The following is a 17,011-nucleotide window of genomic DNA, read 5'->3' on the forward strand; positions in this document are numbered from 1 at the left end:
TTCACCCATACAATATTAGCTGGATTCATAGATGTTACCTGCGGTATTGGAGCATTCTGTTTAGGGGCTAATAAGGCTCTCTCCTTGGACTCCCTGTGTAAAATCAGCAGGGTAACCTCTAGCCAAGAAATTATTCATCATCCTATCTAACTGGAATTTTTCTTCCGTAGGATCATTACAGATACGGTGTACTCTCAAAAAACGGGAGTACGGTAAACCTTTTATGAGATTTTTGGGATGATGACTCGATGCCAAAAGTAAATTATTTCTAATCAGCTGGTTTACTGTAGATGGAAGTAAAAATCTTGTGATTCCTAATATGTATCGATACATCTAAAAAATGTATCTCCTTGTCACTAATTTCAAACATAAATTATATGTTAGGGTCAATAGAATTGACTACCTCCATCATGGATACGAAAGAATCACGAGTGCCGTACCAAATAAGGAATACATCATCTATGTACCGCCTGAAAATTTTGATACAATCAGAAAATGCTTTGTTAACAAAAAACAAGTTGTTCTCCACCCCAAAACATGAAAGCGTTTGCATACACTGGAGCTGCACAAGATCCCATTGCGCAGCCCAGAATTTGTAAATAGCAGCCATCAAATAAAAAATAATTACGTTTCAAGGTAAGCTCAAGCAGATGCAAAAAGAAAGACAAATCGGGACCCTGGTAATAGGGATTGTTAGTTAATAGTTGCTCTACCGCCCTAATTCCCCTTTCGTGAGGGATATTAGTATATAAACTAATTACGTCAATGGTACATAACCAGTGGTCATCAGGTAGTTCATTGAACTTATCAAAAATCTTAAGAAATTCAGTCGTGTCCTTAAGATACACTTTTTGTGCTTGGACAGCCGGTTGAAGGTAGAAATCGATATATTTAGAGATGTTATAGTATAATGAATTACGTGCCGAGATGAGCGGTCTGCCGGGAGGATGTACTGCATCCTTGTGTAGTTTTGGTAGCATATAGAAGACTGGTACGCTGATGACATCATGGCTCAGCTCCGGGAGGTTGGCGCAGGGTGCACACTCGTGGTGGAGTCTTCTTGTGTATTTAGGTAAGCGATTTTTATGTTTTGTAATTTATTCCTGAGGAAGGTCCGCAAGGTCTGAAACGTTGATTTACAATAAACATGTCGGTGGTCTATTGACCCGGCTTTAACACTGTTACACTTGGAGTGCCACCGTTGTTTGTTTGCTACATCCCTGTTTTGCGGGGGGCACCCACCTTACACTTCCTGGAGGAAGAGTGCCAAGCCCGTGGCTGTTATATATATATATCTCGTGCGGCTATATGTAGACACACACACGTGTCATCTTTGCCCCAAATCGTGCGGCAAAGCGCGAGCGGGAACAAAGCATGGCGTAGCATGTCGCGTGCACTCACTGCTAACCGCATGGCGTGATGCGTGTGCACGTTTGTAGCGCGATCGGCAAAGATGTAAGATGACACATCTGTAATTGAATAAGTATGCCAGTAGTCTTTTTATAATTTATTAACTTTGAACACTGAGAAAAAAAAATATTTTTCTATTCTACCTTGCAATATTATTTAAGAGCAATGATGGACAGCAAGTTTAAGTCTTCGCCACTATGAATTTAGGTTCAGGACTAGTCTCTGCAGACATATCTGTCTATCGGCAAGTGTGTCCAGGCTGTCTGCAGACCACCCATACACACGCAGAGGCAGCCGCAGCCCACGCCCCTGACCCGCATACCTGCCAGCAGGACCCGCGGCTGCCGTATATATGATGGCCGCTCAATGTGTATGAACCACCAGAATTTAAAGATATATCTGGTTTTGCAGATATATCTTTCAAGTGTTTACCCACCTTTACTGTGCGGCTGCAGCTCCCGTGTTTAATGCCCCGAAGCTATTAAATTTGCAGCTTGTTTTCTTGCGCATAACACATAGATTCCGGGTTAATTGCCAAAAGCTATGAGTTAACCGCACATGGGCAGCCACAGTGAGCCCGAAAGCCATACTTATTTCAGACAGATCTTTTGCATTAAGGACAGGCCTTATGTGAATATGGACTTATAGGAATGACGACTACTTTCACAAGCGAATGGACAAGGGCAGTGTGGCCGCAGAGAAGCGACCAACTCTGAATTCAGTTGAAGATCTGCATTAATTTCCGAGCTACAGTGCAGTTGCATCGGACTCTGAATCAGCCCTTGTATGCACAATACATGTCACTGCTGAAAAGTGACTGAACTTGAAGTGGTAATCAACACATGCAAATCTAAACACAAATACAAGTAGTAATCTGCAGCACTATGAAACATGGCTACCCTGTGCTTTAAAAATGTATTTAATAAATGACATATTAAAAAAACTAATACCCAAAAAGAGAATGCACAATCAAAATAACTATAATAAGATATAAAATCTGCTGGGAATTCAGAAGTCATCTAAGAATCCAAGTTTAAGTAAATTACTTGCACAATTTCTGACAGTTAAAAGGTAACAAACCAAAATTGAGAGAACTCAAAAAACTTCTTACAACAGACTGCGGCAAAATCTATATCGGCCAAACCCAGCTGTGATAGTATTTTAAAGAATACAGTCATTTACTTACTCTAGTTAGGAATCTCTGATGGATTGTGAACTCCCACTATTATTTTATTTCCTGCAATGATTTTATTGATTGTACGTTATCCTTCTGGATATGAAGAATTTTTTAAATATACATTTTATTTACAAAATTAGAATATTTTAATATGGTTTTATGAGGCACAAGGCAGGCATATGTGCTATATTCTAAATGTAAGAATAATCCACTAAATGAGTTACAGAGGTTGGGGATTAATGTATGGAAGATCAGTTGGAGTATTCGGGTTGACAAGCAAGTTGGTTACTTTACACTTTATCAAAACCAGAAGTGAGCACATTATATCATTATTAGTAGTAGTAGTATTAATAACAATGACTGGTAAATCAAAGCCTCATATTTAGAAGTTAAGTGTAATAAGAACATTTAAGAAATTGTTTGCATTTCATTATTAACCTGAAAAATACACTGAAGGCATTTCCCCCATGTGCATGGAAATAAATATTTATAAAAATGGAGATTTACCTCATTCTGAAGCTCATCATTGGTTTTGGGAGACTCCAGCATCTGAAATATAGTGCTGCACAAGTCTTCCACTGTAGGACCTCCTCCTGTATTACTTTGTGAACTATGAACATATTGCTCCAATTCATCATAGAGTAAAGAGCCCCCATCTTCATTGCCACAGTAAGTTTGTCTTGTACAAGTAGCATGTGGGTTTTGAGAATGTACTTTAAGGTCCTTATGAAATTTCAAGAAGTCTAAACTGATATCATTGTCTGTTTCGATGCTGCCATCTAATGGAATGCCTGCAGTCTCTTCAAGATCATACATTTCAAGAGAAAATTTCAAATTTTTCCCAAATGACACATTTTCTTCAACACCGTTTCCTTGAAAAAGCAGTGCAAGTTTCTTGAGTTGTTCATCACTCAACAGTGAAACAATTTTACATGTGGCATTACAAGCTGCTGTTGCACATGTTGATGGAAAAGGACCAAACATATTTTTGATGGCCTTGGTTTCATCATAGCTGACATTTTCTTTACCGAAAAAGGTCTTGAAGAGAAACACAGACCCACATTCAATTGCCTCCTGTCCATAGTCAGTCCCCACTGCAAGTAAGCAAAGCAATCATTTTGGCATACAGTCTGTGTTTATGATTTAAAGTAATGTGTGCCATCTCCCATGTAATAACTTAAACCTTTCACTTCAAGTCACAAGCACTACAATAAAAATGACAACATGTGAGAATTACAACCCCAAAGTCACACTTATGTAAATATTTACGTTTGAATTATTGAACCAAGGATAGGGAGATTGAAATTCACTTGCTGCAGAACATGCAAGTGAGGTTCTCCTCTACCGTGACTAGTCAGGCGAAAAATTACCAAGTTGAAATCACAACACATCATGAATTTCAAAGAATTTAAGTTTAACAAAAAGTAATTTACCGATCTGTTTTGCAGCCTGTAATATTTCTTTTACACCCTCGTTTATTGCTTCATGCTCCTTGTCCACAATGCCAGTGACAAATTGGCTTATTTTCTTCCAAGTAAGGTCAGACTCCAAAAGTTGCTCACGCAACTTGGTTCTCTTGTTCTGAAGAAATAATGCAGTATAGTTAGAAATGTCTCCTTTCAAACATCTTCAAAATTAAATGTTTCAAAAGAAAATGTGTAACCAGAGTGTGAATGCCACTCCACAAAACTACTGTATTAGAACATAAAATGCAGTATAAAGAAGCGAAGCCCCAAATTCACACTTAAAAAATTGTCTGACTTTTACAAGAGTCTGCCCAGAGCTGAGCCAATTCCAAACTCTAATATGCACATTAAACTTAAATAGGAGGGATCTAAATGACACAATTATATCTGTTTTTATAGCTCCTGGAAAGATAACTCTGTACCTTACTAATTAAAAGTGCAATCAAATCCGGGTTTAGAACTGGTTCACTGAATAATAAGAATTCAGTGGAACCAGAAATTTTTGCTAAATATAATTAGGATTTGGCTGAATCTCAACTGCAACACATAAAATAAAATGCTCACAGATCTGTGCATAACTATTGAATTCTGCCAGACACTGCAAATGGATCACATTTAAAGGCAGCAGAGAGCAAACTGCCATTTTTTTTAATGGATTGCTTTAATGAAAAAGGGGTGCTAAAATAGTTTTACATTTTATAAACTGCAGTTCTTTGTAATGCTGGCACAACAGTTTTTCACAGCTGCTTACTGCAATACATAAAACATTATACTATCAATGAGTCATTCAGGATGTTTAGCACTTTGCGTCCCTTATAAAACAATTTACCATCAAGTCAGTCGAGTCCCCCCTGTAATCATCTTGCTTGGTGACATTTGAGAAGGAGCGCAGCGCTCCTGTGAGACGAGGCAAAACCATCTCTTTCTTATTCACTGATCCATAGGATGACAAATAGGATTCTGCTGTAAAATGTAACACCTAAAATGAAAACAGGGGGAAAATATTTTGTAAGTAAAAATAAATGGGAAAAACAAGCATGAAAATAGTTTTTATAAAGAGCAACAAACCACACAAAGAAAATAAATAAGAAGTGGTCTAAATTGTTTGTTTTCTTATTAGGAACATGCGGCTATAAAGATTTAAGTTTCTTTATAAAATGGTGTGGTACAGTACATTGAGAGAATTAAAACCAACATGATTGGACACACTAGATCACATGACCATGCATTACAACTGCACACCTAATGGTGCATACACACTGTACGACTATCATGAACGATATCGTTCATATCGTTATCGTTCACTTTTTTGTAGTCACCAACCTGACAACGACCAACGATGCGCGTTCCCACATGGACAAAAACAATATCTATGGTTGTCCGTACATGCAGGCCAACTTGGACCATATAGTCAACTTTGCCTGATCAGAGATGTGGCAGGATAACTCACTGAAAGATATATTTCAAGTTGTTGATGGTACAGATCGTACGGTGTGTATGCAGCTTTAGGCCTGGTCTACTTCCAACTGTAATCTGAACCTCATCACAAAGCCACAGCTGTATCACTCCACAATTTCAATGAATAACATCTCTCAGAGATAGAGAAACACTGTTCACAGAAAAGCAGCACATCTCTGCCTCACTGACATTCACATTTCTGACAGAAAAATGTCAAGAAATGTCCAAATTACTACATAACACAATGGACCTGACATTAATCCTCACCAAAGAACTTGAACAGGACTTACCTGAGCAGCCACTTCAGAGTCCAGCACAGCAAACACTGAGCAGACATGCCAGCCCTGACCTTGAAGCAGCATTAAGCACATCCTGCCAGTAAAATTCACTGTACAACACGTTTTCTTTCCAAAATGAATCACTCTTACAGCGAGAGTGGTCATTACTGTTCAACTGTTTTATTCACTTACACTGTTATCCAGTTAATTGTTTATTCATTAAAATAATTCAAATTAAACAGCCTATTCTGAACAATTTTCTCCTCCTATTCTGTATCGGTTTCACCCTACATCATTCTCCACGTAGAACTATTTTGTCACAACAGGGGCCGTTTTATAAGATAGATCTACCACTCTTGGTCGTGTGTTACAGCTTGGGTGGTTGCGTATATCAGAGTGCGATCGCACACCCATGAGTGGCATATCATATACTTGCATATAAAACACACACATTTATGTTTTTTAACTATGTGAATGAGACAATGCACAAATCATTTTATGGATATGAACTCCTTTCCCATTAGTTTCTATGATCGGAAAGAAAGCAGCACACTTATAGGTAAAAAAGTCTGCAGGAAAGAACATTAAGGGGAAAATGTAATAGGCCTAAAGCTAGCTGAATGTAACAGGTTGCAATTTTGAGGCTGGGTCAGCAACCTTCCAGCGATGTGTAGCAGGTTAGAAGTCACACATCGCTGGCATTCCAACATCTTTACTGAAAATAATGAAATAATTGAAAAAACAAAAAAGGTCCCCCCTCTAAACAGAACCACCACTAGAGCTTCTACCTAGGTTGGTATTGGAAAAATCAGAGAGACTGAAGTATTTAGCTGGGGAGTGGTGGTAGGTGAAGCGTGTTTCAGTGTATGACGTGTGAAATCAGGGAGTGGTGGTGAGTGAGAAGCATTTCTGTGGATAAGGCATGATGTCAAGAAGTGCTGGTGAGATGGTTATTTCTGCGAGTGAGGGACATTACAGTGGGTGAGATATGGTGACAAGGAGGAATGGCTGTAAGTGAAGGGTATTTTAGTGTTTGAGGGATAGTATATGTGAGTAGTATCGTGAATGAGCGGTATTTCAGTGGGTTTTTTATTTACTGAGGAGCATGTAAGGTGGGTGGGAGAGATAATGTAGTATAGGCAGCAATACTAATGGCGCACATACACTTGCCGATTTATTTGAGCGACTGAACGATAATGATATAGTAATCGTTCCATCGATCATGAATCGTGCATGAATCAGGCACATTAATGCCGGAGATGATCAGCGATGTGCGCTCCCGCTGGTCGTTTCCGACATCAATCATCGCCCGAACATGCTGGTCAACCTGACAAAACGTCAAGTTGAGCATGTTAGGGGATGATTGAGGTGCCTACACTGAATGACTGATCATTCAGTGTAGGCACAGCACAGACTGTCAAATGACTGCACGATTACAATGTCGTAATTGTGCAGTCGTTTCTATGTCTGCTAGTGGATGTGCACCTTTACACCTGAAACTGCACTGATACTTTGTGCTTTTACCATTCGTTACTACATGCATACTCCATATACACAGAGCTGTAGCCAAGGTCGTGTGATATTTGCCGCCACCAAGGGTGACTACTATCACGACCACCAAAATTCGAAAGGTTGTGTGTGGGGTAAATTTTGCCTTTTATTTATTTTATTTCTTGGGGAAGGGGGGGGGGGTTGTAGTTACAGCTCTGCTCCAAAACAGTCAAAAGTAATCAAAATATGGATTACATTGTAGTGAACAATTTTATGGATGTAGGGTGGATTGAGGAAGAGAGGTAGATCAGCGAGAAAACAAACCGTAAAGAAAGGAAGAAAAGAAGAAGAAACAGACAGAAACAGTAGAGAAAAAAGAGAAGGAGGAAATCCTAAATGGTGGAAACCATTCAAAAGGATGAGGTAACTTGACCTAACTCAAATGGAGAGAGAGCAATTTGTGAGGCAAGCCAAGGGCCCTTAAATCTTGTAAAAAGGATTTGGAGGAATTATTAAGTACAGTGGTGCATGAAAGTTTGTGAACTCTTCAGAATTTCTATATTTCTACTAAAATTTGGCCTAAAACTAGCTCAGATGTTCACACAAGTCCTAAAAGTAGATAAAGATAACCAAATTAAACAAATGAGACAAATTATACATGCTCATTTATTTAATGAGGAAAATTATCCAATATCACATATCTGTGAGTGGCAAAAGTATGTGAACCTTTGCTTTCAGTATCTTGTATGACCCCCTTGTGCAGCAATAACTGCTTTTAAACGTTTCCGGTAATAGATTAGTCCTGAACATCGGCTTCGAGGAATTTAACCCCATTTCTCCGTACAAAACAGCTTAAACTCTGTTGGTGGGTTTCCTCCCATGAACTGCTCACTTCAGGTCCTTCCAGGACTTTGACTTGGCCATTCCAAAAACTTTAAATTTATTCTTCTTTAACCATTCTTTGGTTGAATGACTTGTGTGCTTTGGTCGCTGTCTTGCTGCATGACCCACATTCTCTTGTGATGAAGCTCATGGACAGATTGTATTGATATTTTCCTTTAGAATATTCTGGTATAATTCAGAATCCATTGTCCCATCAATGATGGCAAGTCGTCCTGGACCAGATGCAACAAAACAGGCCCAAACCATGATACCACCACCACCACCACATTTCACAGATGGTATGAGGTTTTTATGCTGGAATGCAGTGTTCTCCTTTCTCCAAACATAACGCTTCTCATTTAAACCAAAAAGCTCTATTTTGGACTCATCCGTCCACAAAACACTGTTCCAATAGGCAGTTTTCCCAAATTTTTGTCCAGTCATCTTTGTTCAGTGCGACACACAGGTCTGTCTCCCAGGCAGGGTGATCCCTCAGACAACAATGAATATAAACAGGAAATTAAAACTTTAATCGAGGATCATCTAAGAAAGAGAGTTTCTAAAGTTGTGAGGGATCTAGAAAATACCTGCCGTTTAACCTTAGAGTGAAAGTTTCTAAGCTGAAGGAATTAATAAAAATTCCTAGAGGGTATGGCCAGCTGGGACTGAAAATCCGAAAAAGAAGAAAAATCATCATCCCGAACAATATCATTTAAATATTGTCCTCTTTCCAAAAATTAAATGGATTTCTGGACGTATCTAGAGGAAAATCGGGATTATGAAAAATCATAACAATTGGAAAAGGACATGGGCAATCAAAAATTTCCGATGGGCACCATCCCAAATGGTGAAGGAGTGAGCTATAATTGGATGAGAGGAAATCATTCTAGGGCTCCGTGGCCTAGGAAGTCAAAGGAGTGATGTGACAGTCAACAGCCTCTAACTATATGCCTTAATTTCTGCAGTCCGAAATTACACTATAAAACACATTGAGCAAGTTGCGCGGTCATATAATATTTCTTGAAGTTTGTAATGACAAGTCACCCACTGCATGAAGGGCGTTCGAGAATCTTTAGACAGACACGAGGGCGCCTACCTGCCCAAATGAAATGGGATGTGTATGCCTCCTGAAATTTAAAGACATATGAAGGGACAAAGATCGGAAGGGTTTGGAAAAGGTAAAGGAGCCGAGGGAGAACACAAATTTTAACTTAATTCACCCTACCTATCCAAGAAATAAATTTAGAGAGAACACAGGGATAATTAGCTTGAAAAAGTTGTGTGATAAAAACACAGAAATATTTTATTTTCTGTGTGTGCCAGCAAAGTGGATATTATTATTATTATTATTATTATTATTACCAGTTATTTATATAGCGCACACATATTCCGCAGTGCTTTACAGAGAGAATAATTGGCCATTCACATCAGTCCCTGCCCCAGTAGAGCTTACAATCTATGTTCCCTACCACATGCACACACACACTAGGGTTAATTTTGTTGGGAGCCAATAAACCTACCAGTATATTTTTGGAGTGTGGGAGGAAACCGGAGTACCCGCAGGAAACCCACCAAGCACAGGGAGAATATACAAACTCCACACAGTTAGGGCCAAGGTGGGAATTGAAACCACAACCTCAGTGCTGTGAGGCAGTAAGGCTAACTGTTACACAGTCTGTGCTGTCTTTATCTCTTCCAAGGAAGACTTAATTAAATTAGGGATGTACAGTAGACGTCTAAAACCTCTGTTTTGGAAGTTTTAATCATATATCCAGACTATTGAGAGTATAATTCAATCTCAGCAAAAAGGGACTGTAGGGACTAACACAAATTAAATAAGGAGAACCACTAGAGCTGTTTGTACAATGCACGTACATCAAAATTCTACCACACATGTGTATAAAGGTTTGTGTTCAACCAATCCGTAGAATCAAAACACTCAGCCCAGTAGAAAAGACACTTACATCTTTAATCTTCCACTTGTGCATAAAAGGTATCTTTGTTTTCAGCAAAACAGCATGACCGGGTGACTTTTTCAAAATTGGAAAGAGACTTACATGCTCAGAATGGTTTCTTTCTCTCCAGCATCATTAGGGTTAATTTTATCCAGCTGGTAAAAGCAACTCTTAAACGTATGTGACAAAAACCTTTGGTCTAATAAAAGGTATTTACTCACATAAATTCAAAAAAAGACAAATGTAAAAATATAAAATATAAAATGGTATAAACAAAAAAAAAGTAAAAAGAAACAATTCCAAGTGAACAGGTATATGTATGCAGATACTGTACCAAAGTGTGTCCATTCTCGTGCTGCAGATCACGGGCAGATGGAAATCAATGTTGAACGTCCTTCCAGGGACATTGGTAAAAACTGAGTGTTTTGAGTCTGCGGGTTCGTTGAACACGAAGAAACCTTTATATACTATACATGTGGGAGAACTTTGATGTAAGTGCTGTTCAGATTTCCACGGACAGAGGATAAAAGACCCACACGCTATACTAATTTTAATACCTGGTGCTTTTGCTTTACATTGTACAAACAGCACTAGTTGTTTTCTGCGTCAAGTGCCAGAATGAGCGAGGGGATTTTCTGAGCATGTATGGATTGGACCAAAAAAAATAAAAGACCTTATAGGGAATATATATATATATATATATATATATATATATATATATATATATATACATACATACATACACACACACACATATATTATATATATATATATATATATATATATATATAGACATCTAATAGATGTTACTTCTAAATATTAGACTCTAGCAGTTATTTTTTTAGGCATCGTGATCATATGGCTCCTGGACGCTGTCAAGCTTTGGGACAATACACAATCCAAATCTACCCTCCACTTTGTAATTTTGTACATTTGAAGGTTGCAACGGACTTCATTTTGGCCAGCACCCCATACAACTATCCATAGGTATTTTTAATCAGAGCAACCTCATTCTTACCCCTATATTGTGTATTTCAGAGGCACAAAGTATTAAAATCCTAATTGTTAGTGTAGGTTCTCATTTAACAGATGTAACCTTGTCATAGTAGATGGGCATCCACCGTTTGATCATAATGTGCACTAAGAACATCACTATTATCCTAGTAATGAGTTTATAAACCCTCCATATTTGCAAAGTGTATTTGACAATGTGCACCTGCATTTTACTATCATTATTATTATAATTTATTTATATGGCGCCACAAGTGTTCCGCAGCGCCTTACAAAGTACATAAACAAATAGTTTGACCAGTGACTTACAGTACAATACAATACAGGATGAGGGCAAAGATAATATACAGTGCATCTGGAAAGTATTCACAACGCTTCACTTTTTTCCACATTTTGTTATGTTACAGCCTTATTCCAAAATGGAATAAATTCATTTTTGTCCTCAAAATTCTACACACAATACCCCATAATGACAACGTGTAAAAAGTTTTTTTGCGATTTTTGCAATTTTAATTATAAAAAAAAAAACTAAGAAATCACACGTACATAAGTATTCACAACCTTTGCTCAATACTTTGTTGATGCACCTTTGAAAGCAATTACAGCCTCAAGTCTTTTTGAATATGATACCACAAGCATGGCACACCTATCTTTGGGCAGTTTCGCCCATTCCTCTTTGCAAAACCTCTCAAGCTCCATCAGGTTGGATGGGAAGAGTCGGTGCACAGCCATTTTCAGATCTCTCCAGAGATGTTCAATTGGATTCAAGTCTGGGCTCTGGCTGGGCCACTCAAGGACTTTCACAGAGTTGTCCTGAAGCCACTCCTTTGATCTCTTGGCTGTGTGCTTACGGTCGTTGTCCTGCTGAAAGATTAACAGTCGTCCCAGTCTGAGGTCAAGAGCGCTCTGGAGCAGGTTTTCATCCAGTTCCGGATGCTGAAAAACATTCCCACAGCATGATGCTGCCACCACCATGCTTCACTGTAGGGATGGCATTGGCCTGGTGATGAGCGGTGCCTGGTTTGCTCCAAACTTAACACCTGGCATTCACGCCAAAGAGTTAAATTTTTGTCTCATCAGACCAGAGAGTCCTTCAGGTGCATTTTGGCAAAGTCCAGGTGGGCTGCCATGTGCTTTTTACTAGGGAGTGGCTTCCATCTGGCCACTCTAATATACAGGCCTGATTGGTGGATTGCTGAAGAGATGGTTGTCCTTCTGGAAGGTTCTCCTCTCTCCACAGAGGAATGCTGTAGCTCTGACAGAGTGACCATCGGGTTCATGGTCACCTCCCTGACTAGGGCCCTTCTCCCCTGATCGCTCAGTTTAGACGGCCGGCCAACTCTAGGAGGAGTCCTGGTAGTTCTGAACTTCTTCCATTTACGGATGATGGAGGCCACTGTGCTCATTGGGACCTTCAAAGCAGCAGATATTTTTCAGTACCCTTCCCCAGCCTTGTGCCTCGAGACAATCCTGTCTCGGATGTCTACAGACAATTCCTTGGACTTCATGCTTGGTTTGTGCTCTGACATGCACTGTCAAGTGTGGGACCTTTTATAGACAGGTGTATGCCTTTCAAAATCATGTTCAATCAACTGAATTTACCACAGGTAGACTCTAATTAAGCTGTAGGAACATCTCAAGGATGATCAGTGGAAACAGGATGCACCTGAGCTCAATTTTGAGCTTCATGGCAAAGACCGTGAATACTTATTAACATGTGATTTCTTAGTGTTTTTTTTTTTTTTTAATTAAATTCGCAAAAATCTCAAAAAAAACCTTTTTACATGTCATTATGGGGTATTGTGTGTAGAATTTTGAGGACAACAATGAATTTATTCCATTTTGGAATAAGGCTGTAACACAGTGATTTTCAACCTTTTTGAACTCGCGGCACACCGAACAAGATTTTAAACTTGCCAAGGCACACCATCTGTGCCCATAGAGAAAAACACTCAAATTGGTCCCCATGGGGGAAACACGCATTCATTGGCCTCCCCGGAAAACAAAATTAAGCACATTGGTCCCTAGTTAAAAAAAAAAAAAAAAAATCACACTGGCCCCAACAGAAGGCAAAATACTACACTGGTCCCCCAGACAGCAAGATAAAACACACTTGCCCACAAATTATAAAAAAAAAAAAAATCACACTATCCCCCTCAGAAAGGAAATAATATACACTGCCCCCACATAAAAAAAACACAATTACATAGGCCCCCACAGACAGCAAAATAATATACATTGCCCCCACATAAAAGAACACAATTACATTGGCCCCCACAGACAGCAAAATAATACACATTGCCCCCCTACCTGGAGCTCCCTGTCCCTTGATACCATTTTACTGGGCAGATCCTGACAAATTTAGTCCTTCAGCAGCGGTTGGTGCTGTCTTGCAGCAGCCTTTCACATTTACAGCTCATCAGCAGTGAGCAGTACTGTGCCGGCTGGACAGTGACGCGGCGTGCGTGACCCATGTCACATCGCCGCATCTCCATTAGTACGACCCAGGCAGCGGCTGAGCCACCCGGAAGAGCTCAGTGCTGCAGAGGCATAAAGTTAAAAGTTAAGGTGCATCTCCGGGCAGCGATAGTTAAGCTGCGGGGGGCATCTCCGGGCGGCAATAGTTAAGCTGCGGGGGGCATCTCCGGGCGGCAATAGTTAAGCTGCGGGGAGGGCATCGGGGGGCATCTCCGGGCGGCAATAGTTAAGCTGCGGGGGGGGGGCATCTCCGGGTGGCGACTCTCTCGTGGCACACTTAGGAACCGCGGCACACCGGTTGAAAATCACTGCTGTAACATAACAAAATGTGGAAAAAGTGAAGCGTTGTGAATACTTTCTGGATGCACTGTACATTGCTACATTAGTGACCATAACAACCAGATAAGCAACAGAGCATAAGCAACCAAGAGCCGTATTCAATATGAGCCGAGCCGCGATACTTTTTCGCCGTCCGGACTTTCCGCCTACTTCAACTGTTTTACAGGGGGAAAAGTATCGCGGCCGTCCCTGCTTTACCCCGTATTCAATATCGAAGTACACGAAAACGGGACCCGGCGAAACTGAAACAGGCGGAAAGTACTGTCAGTTTTGGGGAAATCAGCCTGACACACCCCCAAAAGATGCTCTGACATGGGGGTTACCTATGGTACCCCCCAGTTTTGGCTTTATGAAGGTATTTGGTGTTTTTAAACGGGATCAATAGCTGCTAAATAGAGTTTTTCTATACGTGATGCTGAACAGTATTTAGGAGGTTTGTTTTCAAGAAAATAAGTTATCCCAGCAAATTTGGGGTACTTGAAAATTGGGGTCAGCATATTTAAAAGTTGCTAAAGTGAAGTTGAAAAAATCGTGAAAAATCCACCTGTCGCAAACACCAGCAATAAAAAAAAACACTTGGGGCATACTTGGGGACACCCCCAGAGTAAAGTTCGCTAGTTTTTAAGTTTTAAACCCAACATTTTTTTTTTTTGCCCCCTTTTTCAAAGTCATTTTTGGGGGTGTTCTTAAGTTTGTTTTTTTATACAGATTACCTATGGGGGACAGTCTGAAGGCTGCACGGGGGTTCCCGCAACGTTGCACCCCAAAACCCCAATTTTGCACTTTTTTCCGCCTCCCATTCATAGGCGAAAGTTTTCCGCCTAAACATTGCATTGACTTTCCGCCTAGGCGGAAAGTCTTTCAAATTGAATACGGGGTAAAAGTCAAACAGGCGAAAATTACGTCATCGGCGAAAAGTTTCCGCCAAAAACACGCAGAAACGGACTTTTCGCTTCAAATTGAATATGGCCCCAAGTGTTAGGTGCCTTACTGGAGAGTAAGAAGAAGATGAAAGTAAAGTAAGGAGAAGCACAAGAGGGTAGAGGGCCCTGCTCGTAAGAGCTTACATTCTAAAGGGGAGGGGCAGACAAACAAGTGTGACACAGATGGGGTAGACCGGGAGGATGGAGCATGTAGCAGCAAGTTAAGATGAGAGCTGGAAGGCTTTCATGAAGTAGTTGGTCTTTAGAGTCCGTTAGAAGGATTGTAGAGAGGTGGAGTGTCTGATGGGAAGAGGGAGAGCAGCGCAGGCAAAGTCTTGTAGGCGGGAGTGGGAGGAAGTAATCAATTGGCATGAGAGGCGGTGTGCATTTCGATTGTCATGTATTATTAATTTATACATGTACATCTATATACTAGTAAAGGGACCCTGCAAATGCAGAGTCACCTCAGTCTCCCCCCCCCGCACTGTCAGTCACCACCCCCACTCTATATGTTGCTCCGCCCCCTCTGTGCAGCTCTGCCCCACTAATTCTGCCCCACTAATTCTGCTCCCATACCATCTAGACGGCCATCATGCTTTCTAGCTAGGTCTGTGCCGTCTCTAGCAGTGGGAGCCGTTGGAGGTGCAGCGCATGTCAGAGACAGAACAGACATTAAACTATCTATATATCTATATATACTAATGGTGACCGATACAGAAATAAAAATATTAAACCCATTAATACCAGCAAGCAGAAGGAGCGGCACTCACATTTAGATAAAGTGCATAGGTAGTGGGACAGATGGCGATGACTTAAGAATCCTTGCAGGGCGGTAGAGGAACTGGGGGCATTGGAAGTGGCACTAAAACTTATCCAGCTCTTCATCAGCAGTGACCAGCAAATGATGGGTCAAAAATACTAATGTTTGTATGGATAGTTAAACAGATGATAGATAGATAGATAGATAGATAGATAGATAGATAGATAGATAGATAGATAGATAGATAGATAGAGGCAGTCACACATTAACGAGGGTAAACCATATTATAAATAAAAACAAAAAAGCAACAAGATTATAATGTTCTCAGATTAAGGATAAATAAATAAAAAAAAACTGCTGTTAATATAAAAACTAAGCTGTTGCTAATAAGTAAATAAGATCGCATTTACATTTTTTTCTTATTTAGAGATCAAAACTTTAATAATGTGTGACTTTGAGAAGTTGGGATTTTAGCTGAAAACAAATGGGAAAAAAAGAAAAGTTTTTGGCCAGTAGTACAGTTTTGGCAAGTGAGGCAGCGGTGATGCATGTGTTGTCAACACTGAGAAGAGGGGGAATGAAAGGTTAGTGACAGAGTGAAGGGTGGTAAAATTGGATTTCAGTTTTTGTCATATTAAGCTGGAGGCTGCTGGATTTTATCCAGCAGGAAACAGAGGAAAAAGACTGAAATATGAGCCATGACCTGTAAAGGTGAACAACAGGAAACGATGGGAGGTATTTGGAGATTATTCATTTGATATGTACAATGCAGTCAGCAAAGAAGAGGCTCAAAGAAAAGTAAAATCTGCACAAGATTAAATAAATAAAGAAGCTAATTTGGGGCTGGTAAAGAGGAACATGCAGTGCAACATGGTTTTACCAAAGTTACTTGCTCTATTTTGCATTGCCCCCAACTCAGATTCAGCCCCATACTGTAGGTAATTTTGCTTGTCACACTCTTGCTTAACAAGCAGTTCATTTGTGAAAGCCTTGTCCAGGGGTCACGCTGTCATTATCTATTATGTTAACCACATTGTGTGTGGAAATCAGCCTGTACCCCCCATAAAGTGCAAACACTGGATAACAGTATAAAAATCAATACAAGTTGATTTTTGTGTCATTTTAGCCACTTTTACAAATGTGTTAGAAAAAAACATCAGTAACACCCACCTGCACGCTTAACCACTTAACTGATATTTCTTTTAAATTTAATAATGTTTATACTATATTTAAAAATAGATATTTAAAATATATATATATACCTGAGGGTATTTTTCACCCCCCCCCTTGTCCATAGGCCCCTTTTGTGAAATCACCGCACACCACTACCCCCCCACCAATGGCAAAATCCCCAGCATCACCAAACCACACAACCCTGTTGGT

General features: G+C 40.0%; 1 protein-coding gene across 2 annotated transcripts in view; it reads right to left on the reverse strand.

The window, feature by feature from the left end:
• ASCC3 (activating signal cointegrator 1 complex subunit 3) overlaps window positions 1–17,011 on the reverse strand; it is an 884,679-nt gene that overhangs the window by 839,766 nt on the left and 27,902 nt on the right. For both annotated transcript variants that reach the window (XM_088472337.1, XM_088472346.1), the window contains exons 2-4: window positions 4,883–5,032; window positions 4,021–4,168; window positions 3,095–3,681 (exon numbers count right to left, since the gene is read on the reverse strand). In XM_088472337.1, coding sequence (XP_088328463.1) covers window positions 3,095–3,681; window positions 4,021–4,168; window positions 4,883–4,972 — 825 coding nt within the window. In that variant the 5' untranslated portion in view covers window positions 4,973–5,032. The remainder of the gene's footprint in view (window positions 1–3,094; window positions 3,682–4,020; window positions 4,169–4,882; window positions 5,033–17,011) is intronic.

Source organism: Taudactylus pleione, unplaced genomic scaffold, assembly GCF_031769625.1.
Source record: "Taudactylus pleione unplaced genomic scaffold, aTauple2 ptg000015l, whole genome shotgun sequence".
Taxonomy (NCBI): domain Eukaryota; kingdom Metazoa; phylum Chordata; class Amphibia; order Anura; family Myobatrachidae; genus Taudactylus; species Taudactylus pleione.